The sequence below is a fragment of the Dermochelys coriacea genome, chromosome 1 (assembly GCF_009764565.3).
Source record: "Dermochelys coriacea isolate rDerCor1 chromosome 1, rDerCor1.pri.v4, whole genome shotgun sequence".
NCBI lineage: Eukaryota > Metazoa > Chordata > Testudines > Dermochelyidae > Dermochelys > Dermochelys coriacea.
In genome coordinates, this window is record NC_050068.2 from 273,457,134 (window position 1) to 273,477,116 (window position 19,983).

At 41.7% G+C, this 19,983-nt stretch overlaps 2 protein-coding genes across 8 annotated transcripts in view; both read left to right on the forward strand.

Annotated features, from left to right (window-relative positions):
• The first annotated feature begins 6,275 nt into the window (after positions 1-6,275).
• Positions 6,276-19,983, forward strand: part of POC1B (POC1 centriolar protein B) — a 97,766-nt gene continuing 84,058 nt past the window's right edge. For 2 of the 7 annotated variants that reach the window (XM_043492479.1, XM_038397095.2), the window contains exons 1-4: positions 6,279-6,518; positions 8,028-8,112; positions 17,254-17,425; positions 18,277-18,456. In XM_043492479.1, coding sequence (XP_043348414.1) covers positions 6,504-6,518; positions 8,028-8,112; positions 17,254-17,425; positions 18,277-18,456 — 452 coding nt within the window. In that variant the 5' untranslated portion in view covers positions 6,279-6,503. Of the gene's footprint in view, positions 6,519-8,026; positions 8,113-14,865; positions 14,968-17,231; positions 17,426-18,276; positions 18,457-19,983 lie in introns of those variants that run through there. The other 5 variants (XM_038397042.2, XM_038397031.2, XM_038397052.2 and 2 more) reach the window with 5 other exon arrangements.
• LOC119853675 (polypeptide N-acetylgalactosaminyltransferase 4-like) lies at positions 8,506-13,468 on the forward strand. The gene has a single exon (XM_038397017.2). It carries the CDS (start codon positions 8,788-8,790, stop codon positions 10,537-10,539), a length of 1,752 nt encoding a protein of 583 aa, XP_038252945.1. The 5' UTR covers positions 8,506-8,787; the 3' UTR covers positions 10,540-13,468.

Consider the following 19,983-nt stretch of genomic DNA (forward strand, 5'->3'; position numbering starts at 1 on the left):
TTTGATGCTATTTTTTGAGGCATCATTTATTACTGTCATCGAAGCTGTGCAATAACTTGGTACAGTAGATGGTACTTTTGTATCACAGAACAATCATTCTGAACCTTAAAAGGACACAGGCAAATATGAGAATTTTCAGAATTATTACAAATTTTGTTACCAATAATCTCTGATTCAATTTTTTTTTAAATGAGAGAACAAATATTTTCATTTTTTATTATGTATATTTGCCATCTCTTTGTGTATAACTTTAGTTTAACTTACTATCATGCACTGCTTTGGGGGAGCTCACATGCACGTTTAAGGCCCTAGACCTTGAAAGAGAGTTTTTTTACCAGTAAAAGAGGCAAAGCTCCTGCTGTTTCTGAATTTTGGGCCCAGTGTCTTTCTGGAAGCAATGAGAACTGACTGGGGAACCTCCTCTCTGCCCAAACCCCTCAACTCTGAGAGGACTACAGAATCTGTCCCTTTCCCCTTTACTCCCACCTTGTGCAGAAAGCTAAGGACTGCATTTTTCATTCTACAGACATTTGCAATGGGAGGCTGAGGGAACCCATTTCTTCACTGCTTAGAACATACTCTTCCTTGCTCCTCACTGGACTGGGGACCTATCTTTGATATCAATGCAGGAGAAAGGGAGGGGCAGCCCTTTTTCATTTTCAGTCTTTCTTCTCAGCTATCCTTCTATTTCCTCTTCCAAAGTCCTCCACTCCCTCTACCCAACACCTAATATTCTTCTACCCTGAAGGTTTCAAATTTACACCTATGATGGTCCACCACTCTGCCTCCCATGATCTCACTTTGCTTTATGACCCCTTTGTCCCTCATGTTTTCCCTATTTTCTTTTGCTCTGCTTCTCCCAGGGCTCCTGAGTCAATCCAGACCTCTTCCAGATCTCCACAATCCCCTGCCTTGCCCAATCTCCCTTGCCTACACCTTCTGTTACACATATATTCATAAAAATGATCACCTCCATCCCAAAGGCTTTGTCTCCCAAGTGCCCCTGTACGAATTCATCCATGCTTTGCCTCTCCCTAAGGCTTCCTCCTCTCCAACTTACCCACGGTATCTGTCCCTCAAGGGGAAAGGAGAAGTAGTTGCGGCCTACTGGCAGGCCCGCAGCTGGGACTCCACTCTCAAATCTGCACAGCTCATTCTCTACTCAGGCAGGTTCCTAATTCTGCCCTATTGTGACACAGAGCTAGCTGGAAAGGGAAGAGGAGCTCAGGTAGGGAAAGAGTTGAGCTGGCTGTGAACAAGTGTTCACTTCTTAAACCTCCTGCCTGCCTACGAGGAGGAGGGGGAAGAAAAGGGAGGGAAGACAGAGGCAAGCCAAGAGACATCATTGCTGCTACCTCAAGTCTACTGAGATGCTTAGTTTCAGAGTAGCAGCCGTGTTAGTCTGTATCCGCAAAAAGAACAGGAGTACTTGTGGCACCTTAGAGACTAACAAATTTATTTGAGCATAAGCTTTCGTGGGCTAAAACCCACTTCATCGGATGCATGCAGTGGAAAATACAGTAGGAAGATAGATAGATATACATATACACAGAGAGAACATGAAACAATGGGTGTTATCATACACATTATAACGAAAGTGATCAGTTAAAGTGAGCTATTACCGGGGGGAAGGAGGGGAACCTTTTGTAGTGATAATCAAGATGGGCCATTTCCGGCAGTTGACAACATGTGAGGAACACTGGGGGGGGGGGGAAATACACATGGGGAAATTGTTTATTTTCTCCCCTCCTGTTCTTCACATTTTCTTGTCAAGTACTGGAAATGGTCCATCTTGATTATCACTACAAAAGGTTTTTTTTTGTTTCCTCTCTTGCTGGTAATAGCTCACCTTAACTGATCACTCTTGTTATAGTGTGTATAACACCCATTGTTTCATGTTGTGTGTGTGTGTGTGTGTGTGTGTGTGTGTATGTATGTATGTATCTTCCTACTGTATTTTCCACTGCATGCATCCTATGAAGTGGGTTTAGCCCATGAAAGCTTATGCTCAAATAAATTTGTTAGTCTCTAAGGTGCCACTTCTCTTCTTTTGGAGATGCTTAGCTAATTAATAGCTTGCATGCAGGGTGGTGGTGATGTTTTGTGAAGCACATATTGTAGTTATGGGTAAATGCAGGTAAACAGAGTTTACCCACTATTTATTTTGAGGAACATTGAGTTTGCGTTGTTAGTCTACCCACTTCTTTTTTTTTACCACTACACCACTGGGGAGGCCTGCAACAGCCACTCTCCTCTGCTATTTCTCTTCCTTTCTCTGTCATCAACTGAAATTTAGGAGATGAGAGGACAGAGCCTCATTGCTGAGCAGTAGAGCACAATCATTTCCTAGTTCTTGAGAAGGAACACACTTCCTTCTACTGCTTAAGACCCCTACCTCTGCTTCCTAGTCATATTCATAGCTTCCAAGTTTTTTTGCAGATCTATGTAACATTTTATGTAAATTAGCTCATGAAAAAATTTGCACATGACTGTAAATTTCAGTTTAAGGCCAATAAACCCTGCAGCGACCAGAGACTGGCGTTAAGACATGGAGTTGCACAAAACTTGGCAAGTTGGTGGAGGGCTGGAGGCTAAAGGGTCTTGGGTGGGGAGAGGGGAGAAGGTGAAGGGAGAATTGTTAAGAGACAATGCCTGGACTACTAGCTTTGATTTTTGCTTCTCCTTTAGCTACCCTACAAAAGTGCTTTGGACCAGGACAGGAAAAGGCCTGTGATCCCAGGCAATCAAAAGAACTCAGGTAGGTTTAAAAGGGAACATTCGACCAAGGACAGCTGTTTAGGGGAAACACATTGAGACATGTGATACTCCACTAAGGGTGCCTGAAGAAGTTAGTCCTGCCTAGGATACAATCAGGAGATGGGAATGGGAATGGAAGCTTTTAGGTAAAATCAATAGTCTACACGTCTTAAAATCAATTTTTTTCCCTTTTAACTGCTTTGTTCCTACTATTAAAATAAACAATATTTTGGTTTTAAGAAGGCTGCCTCACTGTATACAACCAACTACAGCCTGCCTAAGGGAAGGGCTGTGCAGGTACCCAAACACCGTCAGCCCCGCAGGGCAAGCCTGGTTTATAGACCAGGCTTTGAGCTTCTGTACACTGTGGGGAATGCAATCAAAGACCAGAAGTGCTAGTCGCATAACCATGACATCAAGATTTTCAAAAGTGACTAATGATTTTTAGTACCAACTGGGGCCACCTTTTAAAGGAGCCAGGTTTTCAGAGGAGAGGTGATAGGCCCTTTCTAACAATTTGGATCCCTTAAGGTCTCAAGTTAAATACTCAGAATTACTAGGAAAATCAAAAGCTTCTGAAAATCTTGGCCTTTGGTATCTTCTGCTCTCCCCACAACCACTCACCCCCCAAAGTCCACCAAGGTCAACAAATTGAAAGAAACATGAAGTTTATAGACCAAACCATTTTAGAAATAAGACAAAATTTAAATTTCCAGACTAGATGAGATGTAGTATGTGAAATTTTAGGAGGATTAACTTTTTTCGGGGGAAGCTGTGGGGTAGAGAGAAGGGATTTAAAAGTAGGCTTGTAATTGAAAGCTAGCCCAAACTATGCAGTGGTTACTGGCACTCCACAATAAGCTCACCTTATCTGTCTCTGCCAAAATATCAAAGAATAACAAATAATGTGGTTTTTAGAGAGAGCTTCTAACTAAAATTCTCAGTGAAATATGAAAGTTTGCCAAAGCTGTTTACGTAAGCCACAACGATTTCATAAATGTTTACTATGAAAATAAGATTCAGAAAATGACCAATACAAAACTACGGTGCAACCCAAGCTCCTCCCAAATCCTTTTCCTGGTCCCTAGCCTTCCTATATCCTGGCAGCACAATTTTTAGACCCATCTCACTCTTTGTTTATATGTTATCAAATGCTCAAGGCGCAACACCTCCTCCTTTTAGCATTGATTCATTTCTTCTGTTGTGGAATCGCCTTAATAACAGCCACCAGTTTCAATTACTTGAATAAAGCAATAATATTTGACATAGAAAATACAGAAAAGTAAATAGTATAGAACAAAAGAATACTAAGCTATCCTATATATTACATTACCTTTTCTATAAGTATTTTCTCCTTTCCTTGAGATCAGTAAGTAGTCTCCTTCATGATTGCTTTATTTGGGGTTTATCCGTTTCTTCCTGTCTGGCTTTAAAGAATGCAACATCTGGGAGAAGGAATTTTTGTGATCTGATTCAGTCCATACCCCATTAAATGATGGCTAAAGAAATTCTGGATTCTGCCCATTTTCAGCCATTTTTATACATATTTTTATGTCAAGAATCAGTAGCTAGCACTGTTACCTGTAGATTTAATGTTTCTCTTATTGGACAAGTACTGTTCAGGCTTGAAGGAATACTGCTACTATTAGTTTTGCAATGGTTTGCTTGGGAGGAGCTGTTGCAAGCAGCAGGAAAGTTTGATCTATCTCCCTGTCTCTAACTAGTCAATTTTGGGATTAGAGTTTCTCCCTGGGTATGGGTGAAAGAAGGGGTTGCTTGTGTGCTGCTTGACTGCCTTTGTTCAAAGAGTGGTGAAAAGTGGTCTTAGAGGAGGATGAATGGACACAAATCAGACGTCAAGAATTATAACATTCAAAAACCAGTTGGAGAACACTTCAATCTCTCTGGTCACTCGATCACAGACCTAAGAGTGGCTATACTTCAACAAAAAAGCTTCAAAAACAGACTCCAACGAGAGACTGCTGAATTGGAATTAATTTGCAAACTGGATACAATTAATTTAGGCTTGAATAGAGACTGGGAATGGATGAGTCATTACACAAAGTAAAACTATTTCCCCATGGTATTTCTCTCTCCCACCTCACCCCCCACTGTTCCTCTGATATTCTTGTTAACTGCTGGAATTAGCCTACCTTGCTTGTCACCATGAAAGGTTTTCCTCCTTTCCCCCCCCTGCTTCTGGTGATGGCTTATCTTAAGTGATCACTCTCCTTACAGTGTGTATGATAAACCCATTGTTTCATGTTCTCTGTGTGTGTGTATATAAATCTCTCCTCTGTTTTTTCCACCAAATGCATCCGATGAAGTGAGCTGTAGCTCACGAAAGCTTATGCTCTAATAAATGTGTTAGTCTCTAAGGTGCCACAAGTACTCCTTTTCTTTTTGCATATACATCCTCAATTACTGTAATTTCAGATCACCTCAATCTTTGACGTATTGATTTTATATGGTGTAAATTAAAATAAGCTACCCCATTTAAAATACTTAGATTCTGCATCACTGATTTCTTCTATAAGGGGAAACCAACATGGAAGTCCCTGAAATCTGCTACTGTGCATTGGATTCCCTAACGCTGTGGAATTCATTCAGCATCATACTTCAAGTAGAAGTAGTCTTAGCAGAACTCAATTTTTAAAATTTTGGTAGATAATATAGGTTTAATTTTAAGCATTTTAAAAAAAAATAACTACTTGAATTAAATGTTCAGTTGTGGGAAATTGGGGGGGGGGGAAGACAATTATTTAATGACAATGAACAGTGAGATTTTAAAAGTTAGAGCTTTCTAAGGGTTCAAACACAAATTGTCCATACCACCTGTTAAAAATACAAAGGGCCTAGTCTTCAATTAAACTCGTGTCCTCAAGCAGCGTTTTGCTTACTTTGCCTGTCCTGCGTTTCGATGGGTGCAGATGAATGTATTTTTTTTTTTTGAACCCTGTGTGTGAAATTTAAATTCACTGCCATTTGCCCACATTTACCATTCAAACCTCATCCTTCCACGCCCGGCTCGGAGCCCCCAGCCCAGCCCCCAGGAGCGTGAGTCCCTTTCCCCGCCCAACAGCTCCCCCTCCACCACACGGATGGAGCATGGCTGACGTGAGGGGGTTTTGAGTCTAACTCTCCCTGACTCCTAAGGCGTCAGAAACGACGGTGGCTCCCCCTTGAGTGCGGCTCCCCAAAACTGGCTCTGCGGGGTGATCTCTCACTCCACGGCCGCCTTGCTCGGCCCGCTCCTCCCCGGGGCGGCGGGTCAGCAGCTCAAGCGCCGTTGGGAGTTCAGGCGCGCTGGGCCCGTGCTGCTGAGGCAGAGGCGCCCGCGCTCTGGCGGGGGCCGAGGCAGGCCAGGCGCGGAGCTGCGCGCGGAGCGTTGAGGCTAGAGCGGTAGCGCGCGGGCCGCTCTGGGGGGCGTGGTCCCTGACGGGGGAGGGGGCTGCGCAGAATGGGACATGGACGCTCATGGTAACCAAGCAACTTGGGGGTGGGGCTCACTGTTTCTTTAAGGGCGAGTCGAATGCCTATCGCATGGATGCGGCTCTAAGCTCGGCGCCGCGCTCACACGGGTGGATGGGGCCCTCAGCAAGGCGGGGGCTGCGGCTGGGGTCCAATTCGGGGCTCGGCTAGTCGGGTCTGGAGCGCGGGGCGTTTGACCGCGCCGTGGGGTGGCCGCTGGCGCTTCAGGGCAGGGGATCGCAGCGCCTGGAGTGGGCGCGCCGGGCCCCTGTCCCATGGCGTCTGTGCTGGTAAGGGAGCGGGCGGGCCTGGGGGAGACGCTGCCCGCCGAGCCCCGCTCCTGGGGCGGAGGAAAGGGAGGGACCCGGCAGCTCCGCTGTGCGCGCTGGGAGGGGCGGGCCCCCGCTGACTGCGCTGGGGGAGCCCCGGGCAGCCGCCCGCCGGGCCCCGAACTGAGGAGCGTGTCTCCAGCCGGCTGCGCTCCGCGCCTTCTGGCCCTGTCCCATGCGCTGCCCCTTCTCCCCCGGGGCGTGCGAGCCTGCGCCGCGGCGTTAGAGCCACGTAACCCGGCCACCCACCGCTCCCAGGGGACGTGACAAGCCCCGCTAGTGCCCCGTGTTTTCCTCTGCTCCTGTTGTTACCGCTAAGGGCAGCTCTCAGCTGTCACGGTGATGGGCCTCTGGGCAGATCGGCGATGGACGCTCCTCAGCGAGCGAACTGGTCAACTGGAAGGGAGCCCAAAGATAACGGGAAAAGAAAAGGAGTACCCTTGGCACCTTAGAGACTAACAAATTTATTAGAGCATAAGCTTTCGTGAGCTACAGCCCACTTCATCGGATGCATTTTCATAACGGGGGAAGCTTGTCACAGCTCGCTGTGCCAAGGGAAAACCCCTGCCCTTGAAAGACGGGGGGGGCGTCCAATAGCTGTTAAAGGGTTTTCGTTTGGGGTAACCAAACCAAAACGACAGGTTTCAGAGTAGCAGCCCTGTTAGTCTGTATTCGCAAAAAGAAAAGGAGAACTTGTGGCACCTTAGAGACTAACAAATTTATTTGAGCCTAAGCTTTCGTGAGCTTCAGCTCACTTCATCGGATGCTTATGCTCAAATAAATTTGTTAGTCTCTAAGGTGCCACAAGTCCTCCTTTTCTTTTTGCGAATCAGAACGCCCGTTCACTTTGATTTGTCCCAGGAGAGTTACAGTCCCTTAAAGGGGAGCAGGAGGGTGGCCTTGCATATGATTTGCTATATCAGTCCCGTTTGTTGCACGGCGTGTTTTACAGCCATCCGAGGCCAGATTCCACATGGGCGGCGGGTTGTTGTTCGGGAACATCTGTGCTATAATAGGGACATTGTGTAGGGCCTGTCCTCTCGGGATTTTTCTCCATGGCCACATCTAGACGCCAGCACTTGTGCCTGGGCCTCTCTTGCCGGTCACCGCACTTCTCCGCGTAATGCAACCTTGAGCAGCGTTCTAGCTTTTAGGGTGCTTTGCAGTACTCTCCCCCCCTCCCCTTATTATAATGAAAGTAAGTTTTATTCTGGGCCAACGCGCGGCTGCTTTCCCAGAATCTTTCAATTGTATCTGAGAGAAGCTACCTCCTTTCAATATTGATCTCGGTGTCGTCATAACATGGCGAGTGCCGGGTCGACAGAACAGAAATCAGGTGATGACACAAAGCTCAGTTCTCAGATACTTAAAGGTTTCAGAGTAGCAGCTGCGTTAGTCTGTATCGGCAAGGAGAACAGGAGTACTTGTGGCACCTTAGAGACTTAACGAATGTATTAACTTCTTCTCCAGGAGGATCCTCTCTTAATTCGTCCCTTTAAAGGCCATAAGGCTGCAGTCACCGGCGTTGACTTCAGCCCGAGCACCAGGGCACTTGGTGAGTTTGTTAGCTTTGTCGCGCGTTGGCGTGCAGGCTTGCGCTGAACGCTTTGTGTGGGAGCCAGACGCCCCGGTCCTGCCAGGGGACTGGACTCCATGAGGCGGGGCGGGGCGGGGAGCGAGAGGATGGCTACAGGGGGGGTGGCCCCTACAGGTTGTCGCTTGGGCGGGAGGCGGTGTTTGCTCTCCGGGACGACTGAGGAAAGTTTTTCTCAGCGGCTTCCGGAGAAGCGTGCTCGTGTGGCCGCGGGTGTCGCTCCGCTCCCCGGCGGGTGGGGCCGGCGGAGGCGGGGCTGGCGCACGGGGGGGGGGGGAGGCGTTTCTCTGTGTCGGACGGGCCAAGGCCTCCCTGCCCCTTTTTTAAGCGACAACTTTTTGAGCAAACCGCAGGGCGGAGGGAGAGGGTCCGGGGGAGGGGTTTGTCCCGGGGCCAGAGAGGAGGAAGTAAGGCACGAGAAAGCGGGGGCGGGAAGCAGCTTCGTTGTTTTTTTGCTGCTCCGCATCCCCGCTCCGGACTATATCCGGGAGGAAGAGGACTTGCCGCAACCCTGCCGCCCCCTTCCCAGCAGGCTGGGCCCGAAACTGCTGCCCTCCCGCGGCTCCCGGCCGTGCCACGAAGGGGCAGAGCGCTGCAATAACTTGCAGCTCTCCCTGCCCGTTTTAATCGCTTGCAATGAGGATCCGTCTGGCCAGAAGATGGACTTGGCTTGGCAGAAGCTGCCTGTTGCTTGGCCTCTTGATGGTTGCCTACTTCGTAGTGGAGCTGTGTGTTTCTACCTTCCATGCCTCCTTCACCGGAGACAGCGTCCCCAATGGGAGATGGGAGAGGCACTTTTCTAACAGACCAGAAAAAGCAGAGGATTTGGCTCGTCCAGTTTATGAAAAATCCCCTCCTGATTCTTCTGCGCTAGGAGAATGGGGTAAGGCCTCTCGTCCACAGTTGACACCTGAGGAAAAGAAACTAGAAGAAGAGCTGATTGAAAAATATGCAATTAATATTTATTTGAGTGACAAAATATCTCTGCATCGTCACATACAGGACAATCGAATGTATGAATGTAAAGCCAAATCTTACAACTATAGAAAACTTCCAACTACATCCGTTATAATTGCTTTCTATAATGAAGCTTGGTCAACCTTACTGCGGACAATTCACAGCGTTCTTGAAACATCTCCTGCAGTACTTCTAAAAGAGATTATACTAGTGGATGACTTGAGTGATAAAATATATCTGAAGGCTGAACTTGAAAAGTACATTAGTAACCTGAAAAGAGTTCGTTTGATAAGAACCAGCAAACGAGAAGGACTGGTTCGTGCACGCTTAATTGGAGCTACCTTTGCTACTGGTGATGTCCTCACATTCCTAGACTGTCATTGTGAGTGTAACTCTGGTTGGCTGGAACCACTTTTAGAGAGGATTGTTGAGAATGAGACTGTGATCATTTGTCCTGTTATAGATACCATTGATTGGAATACATTTGAATTCTACATGCAGACGGGGGAGCCCATGATTGGGGGATTTGACTGGCGATTGACTTTTCAGTGGCATTCTGTACCTGAACATGAACGTCAAAGATGGAAATCTAAAACTGACCCCATTAGATCCCCAACTATGGCTGGTGGGCTATTTGCAGTTAGTAAGAAATATTTTGAGTATCTTGGTACATATGACACAGGGATGGATGTCTGGGGTGGGGAGAATTTAGAACTATCATTTAGGGTGTGGCAATGTGGCGGCACGTTGGAGATCCATCCTTGTTCCCATGTAGGCCATGTGTTTCCAAAGCGGGCTCCATATGCAAGGCCAAATTTCCTTCAGAACACGGCACGTGCTGCTGAAGTGTGGATGGATGAGTATAAAGAACATTTTTACAACAGAAATCCTCCAGCAAGAAAAGAAAATTATGGTGATATTTCTGAAAGAAAACTACTAAGAGAGCGTTTGAAATGTAAGAGTTTTGACTGGTATTTGAAAAATATTTTTTCCAACTTGCATGTACCAGAGGATCGTCCAGGCTGGCATGGAGCTATCCACAGTATGGGAATATCATCAGAATGTCTAGACTACAATTCACCTGAACATAATCCTACTGGGACTCACGTGTCTCTCTTTGGATGTCACGGTCAAGGAGGCAATCAGTTCTTTGAATATACATCGAGTAAAGAAATTAGGTTTAACTCTGTGACTGAACTGTGTGCTGAAGTCCCTGAACAAAAGGATTTCATTGGCATGAGGAACTGCCCAAAAGATAGATCCCCTATCCCAGAAAATAACATATGGCATTTTAAAGAGGATGGGACTATTTATCATCCTCATTCAGGAAAGTGCCTTAGTGCTTATCGTACTTCTGAGGGTCGGCCTGATGTGCAAATGAGGACTTGTAATGCTGCAGATAAAAATCAAATTTGGAAGTTTGAGAAATAAAATGGCCACTGATGATAGTTATTATCTGAAGAACTTCAGAGTAAATTAGTGGCTGGCTATGATTTGATACATGAATTTCCTCTGAGAGCCTTCCCTGTAATAGTTTAGGAACTGAATCTCCTATGCTGAAGTGTACGAAAGTGGGTTGGCAAATACTGGGAATTAATATTTAAAAGTGCCTTTTTGTAATGACTTTAAGGTTTTTATTTTTGTAAGGTCTTGATTCATTATTGCTTACATTTCAGTTTATATTTTAGTTTTAGGAAAAACATGACCTGTTTTAGACCTGAAGTGTTCTTACATCAAGTGAAAGAAAATCTATGTTACTTTAGTATTAAGGTTAAGAATTTAAATCTACAGAAGTTAAGGTTCTCACAGCAATGTTTACTTAACTATATTGCAGATATGTATTACGACATAAATTAACAGAATAAATAATACAATAGTACATGGCTGAGTTAACATTGGTGTGGGAAGTAGAACCTTAATCCTTAGTACGTTGTATAATCATCCAGGTGTTTACTTTATTGGGGATCTGCCAACTCCTAAGGGTTTTGAAGAGGTCATATTATTTTTAAAGGAATGAAAGTTTCTCTTTTCTTACTACTTGGAAGACAGGAAACATTAGGACTGGCCACGCTTTATTCCTTAATTCATATCCCCCCTCCACACGTGAACTCCTCTTCAGTCTTGCCCTAGTTCCTGAAAGCAATTTGATTCTTCAACACCTGCCCCACCTGCCCTAATGGTAGAGGTAGTGGAACTAGAAAGATGGGCTAGCAGTATGAGAATGTTGGCCAGGTGGAGGTTGGGGGGGTGGGAAGGGGATGGTTAGGGGTGGGAGACTATTGAGTGTGTGTGGCCGGCGAGCCTACAATAGTGGGTAAGAAACTGGTGCATTTATCTTGAGTGTGAGAGAGAAAAGGATGGGTGTCATGTTGACATTTGTCTCTCATCTTTGAATTCTCAGAACTAGTATGCACATCCTGAGTGCTCTAAGCAGTAGCTAGCACTCAATTTCTGGACATTTGTTTATATTCTCAACACTACCATTATGTTTACATAATCTTTTGCATTCTTTCTTGTTTTTTTTTTTTCTTCATATATGTAATATTTTATATACCAGTATGTTAGGAGGTAAAGTAAAGAGGTGCTTGTGTGGATAACAACATTAAGGCAGTGGTTCTCCACCTATTTACTATTATGGGCTGCATACGCAGCTCTCTATGTGGGCCACATTCATTCAATATGTATATGGCCTGTGTGGCCCTAAGGATGTCACATGGGCTGCAACTGTGTACTGATTGGACCTGCAGGTTGAGAACCACTGCACTAAGGTATTTGTTTAAATGTGTGACCGTAGATAGGATGATCAAATAAAGTTTCTTAGGTGTGTGATCATTGGATTGTGTATTCTAGAAAAAGTACAATGCCAGTACCAAGCGTTTTGGGGCCTCTAAATAATTCTTCTAGGCACTGGCTTAAGCTTTGGCAAATCCAGGGTTGTTTTTTTTCGTTCTGTATTTATCTTGTGCTGTCTATCAGTAGCCACTAGATACCAATCTTGATGTTGGACTGACAGCTCTTACCTTCAGTTAGAGAGCCACAAATTAATGACAGAAAGTGAGCAATAAAAATCTGGGGAAGGTCTAGTGGGATATAGTAGGTGGTGGTGGTTCATTACTCCAGGGCTAGGCAGAAGGGAAAGGAGATGGCTGTTTGGAGGGAGAAAGTGGGGTCGTAAAAGGGCTAGGGACTTTCTAGAAATAATGAGGCAAGAAGGAAAAGGGTGTTTGTTCAGGGGTATTTCCAAGAATTTGTGAAGGATTGGAGGGAGGAAGGGAAAGAAGTGGCCAGCAAGTTGGGACAAGGGTTGCTGGGATGGAAGAGTGACTAGTTGAGGAAAATTATGGATTAGGGGTGTAGTGCAGGCCCATACTAAAAATGATTGTCACTATGTGGCATTGGGCATTATAAGTCTCTGTCATTTATTTTAAAATGACTAATTTGAAATCTGATTTGTATAAATTGATACAGAATAAGGGAATTGTCAAATTATATTGATCAGCAAGGCAGTCCTTTGCACATTCACCAAACTGACGTGTGCCAAGGAATACCTCTGCATTCCTCTGTAGACCTACTACTTTGAGAGACTACAGCCTATGACATGCTGAAAGAACAAGCTTTATATGGTCATAAGCATTTGTGAAAGCCTTACCATAAATAAATTTGTTTCAGCATGCACACTTCCAAACGAATTCATGCTTGCATAGGCATCTACCTTGTATGTCATGCATACTTATTATATTGAGGGAAATGAAGTACTGTGCATGCAGACTATGCAATTTTTATTCAATTTTAACATTTATTATTTTTTAAAAACCTAGCAAACAGTGTGTTCCTCTTGGAGGACTATTTTATGAATTGGAAGTTTAAAAATAACTTGTTGGGCTGTCTGAGCAGAAAATAAGAATGAACAGGTTTCTTAAATATTACACTTTTTTCAAGGCACTTATAACTGACAAACAATTCAAGAGAACTTTCTTATCCCATATTTCAGGGTTTTTTTAAACAGAAAAATAAGACTCAGAATGCAACACTTCTGCCCAATAGGAGCAATTTTTATAATATTATAAAGATCTGATAATAGAAACTTGGAAATGTCAGTCTCAACCATAATTGAAGCATTGCTACTGTAATCTTTTAATTCTGTGTACAGATTTTTGGAAAATCTGATACTCTGAGAAACAAAGGTATAAATATATCTATTTTTAATTCTATCGGTTTTATGAGAATTTTGGGGGAAATAAAATTACTGTATGTGGATTTTAAACTACTGATTTTAATGATAAAAGAAACTATGTAAATTTAACATTGATTAAATGTAATTTTTTTGTTATGAAAAACAGTAATAAAAATGACAATTGAATGTTGGTTAGTTTTCTGGCTTTTGTTTTTTGTTTTTGATCTTTGCCACTTATATTAGTGCTCACTACATTTAGAATGAATTCCAGTATTTTGGCTGTTATAAAGGTTAATAATAATAAACCTCTTTTGCTTAAAACCCAACAAAGATTCTGAATTTAAACAGCCTCTCCGTCCCTTTGGCAGAAATTTATTTTTCATCAAATAGAAATTTTTTAGAATTACTGTTGTATATGTATTTGCCACTGTAACTAATGATGAGAGAATATTTGATAGAGGCATAGTTGTTTTAATGTCCCCATTTGATTTAAATATTTAAATCCATCTACACTGTAATTCCTATTTTACTGGGTGACCTGGTTACAGCAAGGTAGCCTCATGATATAGTTGAGCATTAAGTAGATGGGACCAAATCATGTGTTTTAACTGTCTAACAGTTCTACAAAAGGTCAAAGCTGTAGTACAGTTCAGTCCTACTAAATCTTGTTAACAATATCAGCACTGCTGAGGTGTTCCGGGGGGGCGGGGGGGGGGTTGGAGTACAGAACAGTAGGAGTTCCATTCTCGATGGAACTTTACTGTCTTTGGTAGACACATGATCAATATGGCCAATTATTTTTATTCTGAATTTGGCAGTATTGAGGGATGGGGGAAGAGCCTATATACTTCTAGAAGTAAGTCCAGATGTCTTTATTTACTGCAAAGGAAGTATCCTTGATTGAAGGCTCTTTTACTAATAATTGCAGCCCAGAAATGGTGTTTGCATAACTATCATTCCATTGTTGGATGTGCAAGTCTTTGATTCATATGCAGAAAAGCAAAATATATAAGGAAAAATCTATTGTTAATTTCTGTTCCTATTGCCTGTATCATTAGATACTTAAGTAAAACTGTGGTTGTAATGTTGTTTTTTGTACATAGACAAGAATCAACAATGTTATGACATGAGGTTTGTGCACAGTCAAGTTTTTGCCCTGTTAAAACATCGTTATTGTTGTAGTGTAGGCGGGTACTTAATTAGAACCATGTTCAAACATGAAAGGTGTTCACATATCTCCTATGGGCAGTGCATACACCAGACCTGCTCATGTTATAAACTGTTTTACAAAACTAGTCTATGGACCAACCTACTGTATTTAAAGGCTGTAACATGGCAATGTATCATACTTATATAAAGACCAGACAGCATTATACCACAGTACATTTTCCAGTGTTGATGCATCCAGTAATATGTTTTGTAATAATTAGGCTTCATCTACAATGGCTTGGGACATCATATTTAGCCCCTCCCTGGGAAGAGCCATGTTTAAATAGGTATTTTAACATTTTATTTGAATTTTGTAGAACTTAATGCATTTATAATATCTTATTGAGGAAAAAGAAAACATGGTGCAAAAAGGGAAACAATAATTTTATAAAAAAAATTCTGTGAAATACTTTGCTTGGATAACTCAGAGAACCATCTTAAACTGGAATGAAGAAACAGAAGAAATTAATTTAAAGGTAACTATTATTAAAGTGCATTTTGTTACATATAAAGAATAATTTAAATACAATTGCTGCTAATATGGCTTCAGCTCCGCTGTTGAAGAAATAAGCTGTTGCTGTTAGCAACATTAACCATAGATGTATTTATAATAATTCTTTCCCACCATGCTGTGTTCACAAAAAACAAATAAGGAAAGAAATCCTAAAATATCTTAATTTATATTATTGTGCTAAGGTATTGCAGAGGTTTAAGATAGTGTGAAATCTTATGTAGAAGGTATACCACAGTTAGTCCCAATTCCTCGAAGCAGAAATATTCATGCTGTCTCAGGATCCCATTGAAATTAATGGGGCTCAGTTCTCTTTCCATGATTGGGGCCTTAGTTAAGGATGGAATGAGAGCTTCGGCTCAGAATTACCTTTCTTTTAATTGTGCTCATGTCTGTCTTTGTCTCCTTTTTTTCCCCCCCAGCTTGATATAGACAGATGCTTATCTGTGGTTATTTTTTTAAAAAATGAATAAAGCAGTAAAAGGAAGGAGTTAGAATGTAATTTTAAAATATGTTAATGTCTGAAGCAAGGAAGTGAACCAGTGCTATGTGATATGCCAGTTTGTGCTCCATGGGTTACTGGTGGTTTGTGGATTATATTAATTTTAGGAAGTAGTGGCCTAATAAATAATCTGCCCTGTATTTTAAAGGTGGTGAACTCAAATTCTTTCTTCTAAAGCAAAAAAAGGAAAAAAAAACCCACAAAATATTTTTATAAAGGGCCTACTATGAAATAACCAGCTCTCAAAGTTAGAAAAACTTATCACATCCCTACAAACCACATACCCTCCAAAGTAGGGGGTCCAGGGATAATACCTTGCCTCAGAGACTACCCTTCCCCTTGGCTTCTGGGAAAAGCGGCGATTAGATCCATGGAGATGACTGTGTAGACTCTACTGGCAGGCTCATCATTTTATGTACTAGTCTTGCCTTGTGCTGTATATGTTTCTCTAAATTTAGAGCTCTCTTCCTTATCTCTTGCCTCCCAAATTACTGCCCTCGCTGTTGCAGGTCGGGCAGAGAAGTATTAACTTCTTCACATCTTCTGCAATTGCAAGGGAGATCCTATTCTCCCATCCCCTCTCTTCCCACTTTCAGTGAGGAAGGAATTATTTGTTTCTGCTCTCCTTTCTTTTTCTTTTTTTCCTTTCTGATCATGCCATCCCCCACCCGCTACACACCAGTCATTCCCATGGCTTCCCTGCCTTCATCTTTTCCAAGCACTGACATAGAACTTTACCAGACTGGTCATTTTCATTGAGCTGCTCAGAAACTTCTAGGCAAAGACTGAAAAACATTGTGCTTAAAAAGTTAAACACATCATTATACAGAATTATGTACAGTATATGATCAGCTGTTCTCACTGCAAAGTCACACAAGTATGTTCCAGTGCTTGCTGTTATTGAACCACCACCTTCAGTTTCTCATTAAATTCACACTGACTCAAAGAATGTGCAAAATGTTCAAACTTGAGTACTTAGATATCTAATTACTTTTTTGGACACCTATGTTCCAATTTAGGTGACTAAAACTGATATTAGGAGTGGAATTTTCAAGTAGAGCTTTAGCACAGGCCTACCTCTGTGGAGTTAGGCCAACACTTAGTGCTTTTTGAAAATCCCACGGTAGAGATGGAACTTTAGGCACCCATCTGTGAAAATTTGGCTCATGTCACCACTGTGACTTTAAGTGGCTACAGGTAGAAAAGGCAGCATTTGCTACCCTGTTTCCAGATGTTTTAAATTTTGTTCAGCATTGTCAAACCTGTGTTATAATTATTGGAATATTTACAGTATTTTCATTTTCAAAGTGCTTTGCAAACTAATTTGCTCAATACACCTCAAAAATAATGTTCTTATTTTACAGATGAGAAAATTTATAGTGACTTGTCTGAAGTCACAGTGAACCAAAGTTAGTGTCAACACTTCTGTTTAGGAGTTCCTGGCTCCCAGACTTTGTACTAGGGCCACTAGACCAAACCTGTCTCTCAAAACATTAAATAGATAATAAATTAAGTGGCATTGACAAAATCTGCAGTCATTGTTTTTGTAGGCATTTTGTGTCATTTGACTTCATATTAAAAATTAACAGATTGTTAATGATAGTGGAATTTAAGGTACTGTCACCAGTTAAGTAAGTTGCTATAATACTGTGTATTTTAAATTTGAGCAATTATCAGAGTTCTTATTATTTCACGTGATCTAGTTGTTTGCTTTTAACAGAAAATAGCTTTCAAATTATTTCTTGCCAGCCTCATCTTCTTTGGATAGGTTTCTTATGATATGGAATTTGAGGCCACAGTCCAGAGCTTTCAGATTTGTGGGTCATGTGGAAGCTGTGACCAGTGTACAGTTTTCACCAGATGGACACCTCCTGGCATCTGCTTCTCAGGATCGGACTGTTAGACTATGGATTCCCTGTATGTGAGTACAGTATAACTGAAGTATATTTGTTATATTTTTTTGATACTGCAGTATCAATATTGGAGAAACTTCAGATCTGTAGATTATTGCCCCCTTCCCATACATCAGGTGGACCTGAGGGATAATGGGAGTCTTTGGGCCGCTGGAAGCAAGGTTCTTCATTCTCCTTGGTTTCTCTGCAGTTCTATAGAGTACAGAAATTAGGAAGCCTTAGCTCAAGGCAGGCAAGCATGAGTGGGTGGCAGGAGGAGGAAGGCCTAAATTCATGTGGCAGTGTTTTCTTTCAAACTCAAAGGATACATTTACTTAAGTGGGAGTTGTATGGCTAAAATCCAGTGCAACCATTTGCTATTTGGGGGTAAGTGATGAAGGAAACCAAGACAGCAACTTTTATTCATTCAATGAAAATTTGTCTGTTCCTTTAGAAAAAAAATGATAGTGATTATGAACAAAAAATATTTTAAAGACATTTTACAGTATTGAGGCTAGTGTTTACCTTCACTCTTAAGATCGTTAGATTATTACAGTATATTAAAATATTTTTACTTCATTAATTAAATCTTCTGAGCTAAGTAACAAGGCAAATGCTGGCAAGTCAAAATACTTTTATATTTTAGAGTTAGTCGTCTAGATAAGTAAACTTCTAATAGATTAGAAAACTCGGTTTTTCAAAATATCTGTGTGGCTTTGTCTAAAGCCGGTAATCAGGATTTACCAAGAGAGGTTGTTCTTGTGTATAGGTGTATTCAGGGAAGAGTTAATTTTGATCTTTTAATCAATGTCAGATTATTATTGAGTTTTATATCCTCTATAAGGTTAATATTATGTAAAATGTTAACATATTTTTTCAGTCATGGAGAATCTTCAGTCCTGAAAGCCCATACTGCACCTGTCCGTAGTGTGAACTTCTCACATGATGGCCAGTTCCTAGTTACAGCGTCCAATGACAAATCAATAAAAGTATGGAGTGCTCACCATCAGCGCCTTTTGCTTTCCTTATCTCAGCATACACACTGGGTTCGCTGTGCCAAGTGAGTGTTGTGGTGTTGTATTCTTTCACAGTGAGTTTGTAAAGGAGGAACACTATATGCCAATTTCCTTGTTTAGAACTTTAAACAAGGCATTTTATTTTCCAGAGGCTGAACAAGCATGCAGAAAAAATGTGTAAATGGTAAAAAGCTGTTAAATATGAAATATGTATCATAAGGTATATTATTAAAATGATATAAGTTTAGTGCTATCGGTCCAGATTTGTAAAGGTGTTGTTGAGCTCAGCGTACAATGCTTAACTGCTTTAGAAGCCAAAATCCCATTGCCAGTAGCTGGAATTTGGGCTCCTAAGTGCCTAAATCTCCTTTGAAAATGAAATTTAGCCTTCTAAATCAGTTAGGCTTTGTACATCGAGCTCAGCATGCCTAAATACCTTTAAATATCTGGGCTGTAATATTTAAATATATCTAGTAATTCACTTATCACTATACATGAAAAATATTGAAAAAATAGATATAGGAATTTTTTTGAAGAAAAAGTAAGATTTACTGTATTTTATCCTGGTTTTCCTATATTCTGTATGTGTGTGTAATTGTGTTTTTGAATCTTACGTTTTAGCTTTTCCACGTACATACAGTTTCTTTCAAATTCCTGTTTTTCTCTGCAGATAGTAAGGTTATATAGGGATGGTTAAAAGCCAAATTACAAAGCAGGTTGTTATTTATGACTTACAGAAATGGTTAGTGCACCAGAAAATGTCTTTAAATGCACAGTTGGTTGCAGTGTTGAGGCTGTGTTGGTCCCAGGATATGAGACTGACAAGGGGAATGAGGTAATGTCTTTCATTGGGCCGACTTCTTTTGGTGAAAGAGCTGTGCTTTCGAGCTGCACAGAGCTCTTCAGAGGAGGAAGAAGAAGAGCTCTGTTCATCTCTTTCACCATCAGAATTTGGCCCAATAAAAGACGTTACCTCGTTCACCAGGGCTTTCTCTTTAAATAAAGCAAACCAGGGGGCTGGCCCACTACTTAAAGACAGAGCAAATCTCCAAGGGCAATGAGAAGGTGAATTGCCCATTACTATTCTGCTTGGCTCTAAAGGAGAGGTATATCAATTGTTTGATTAACATCAGCGTTGATATTGAAAAATATGAATATATTCTTATAGCAACACATAACGAAATTCACTATAGAGCCCTAAAGGATTCAAATGGTGAAGAGAAGAACAGAACCATAAGGCAATCGGATCTGAAAACTCACAGACGATTACAGAAGTGCAGTACTGCACCTGTATTCAAAAAGAGAAGTAATGAGTACTGGAGAAACTAGACTAATAAGTTTGACTTTGATTAATGAAAAATTGCTTTTAAAAATAAGAAAAAAAAATGAGATTAGTCAATCTGGGAAAGTTAGGGTAATTATTGAAGGATCATTGTTAGTTTAGAAAGACTTACCTAATGAAAATTCCCAAGCATGTGTATGTTTAATACCATTAAAATATTCATGGTAGAGAAAGCCTTAGTTTAAAATTTAAATGCAGAGTTCTAGTATGACCCTCTGTTTCCATTCGC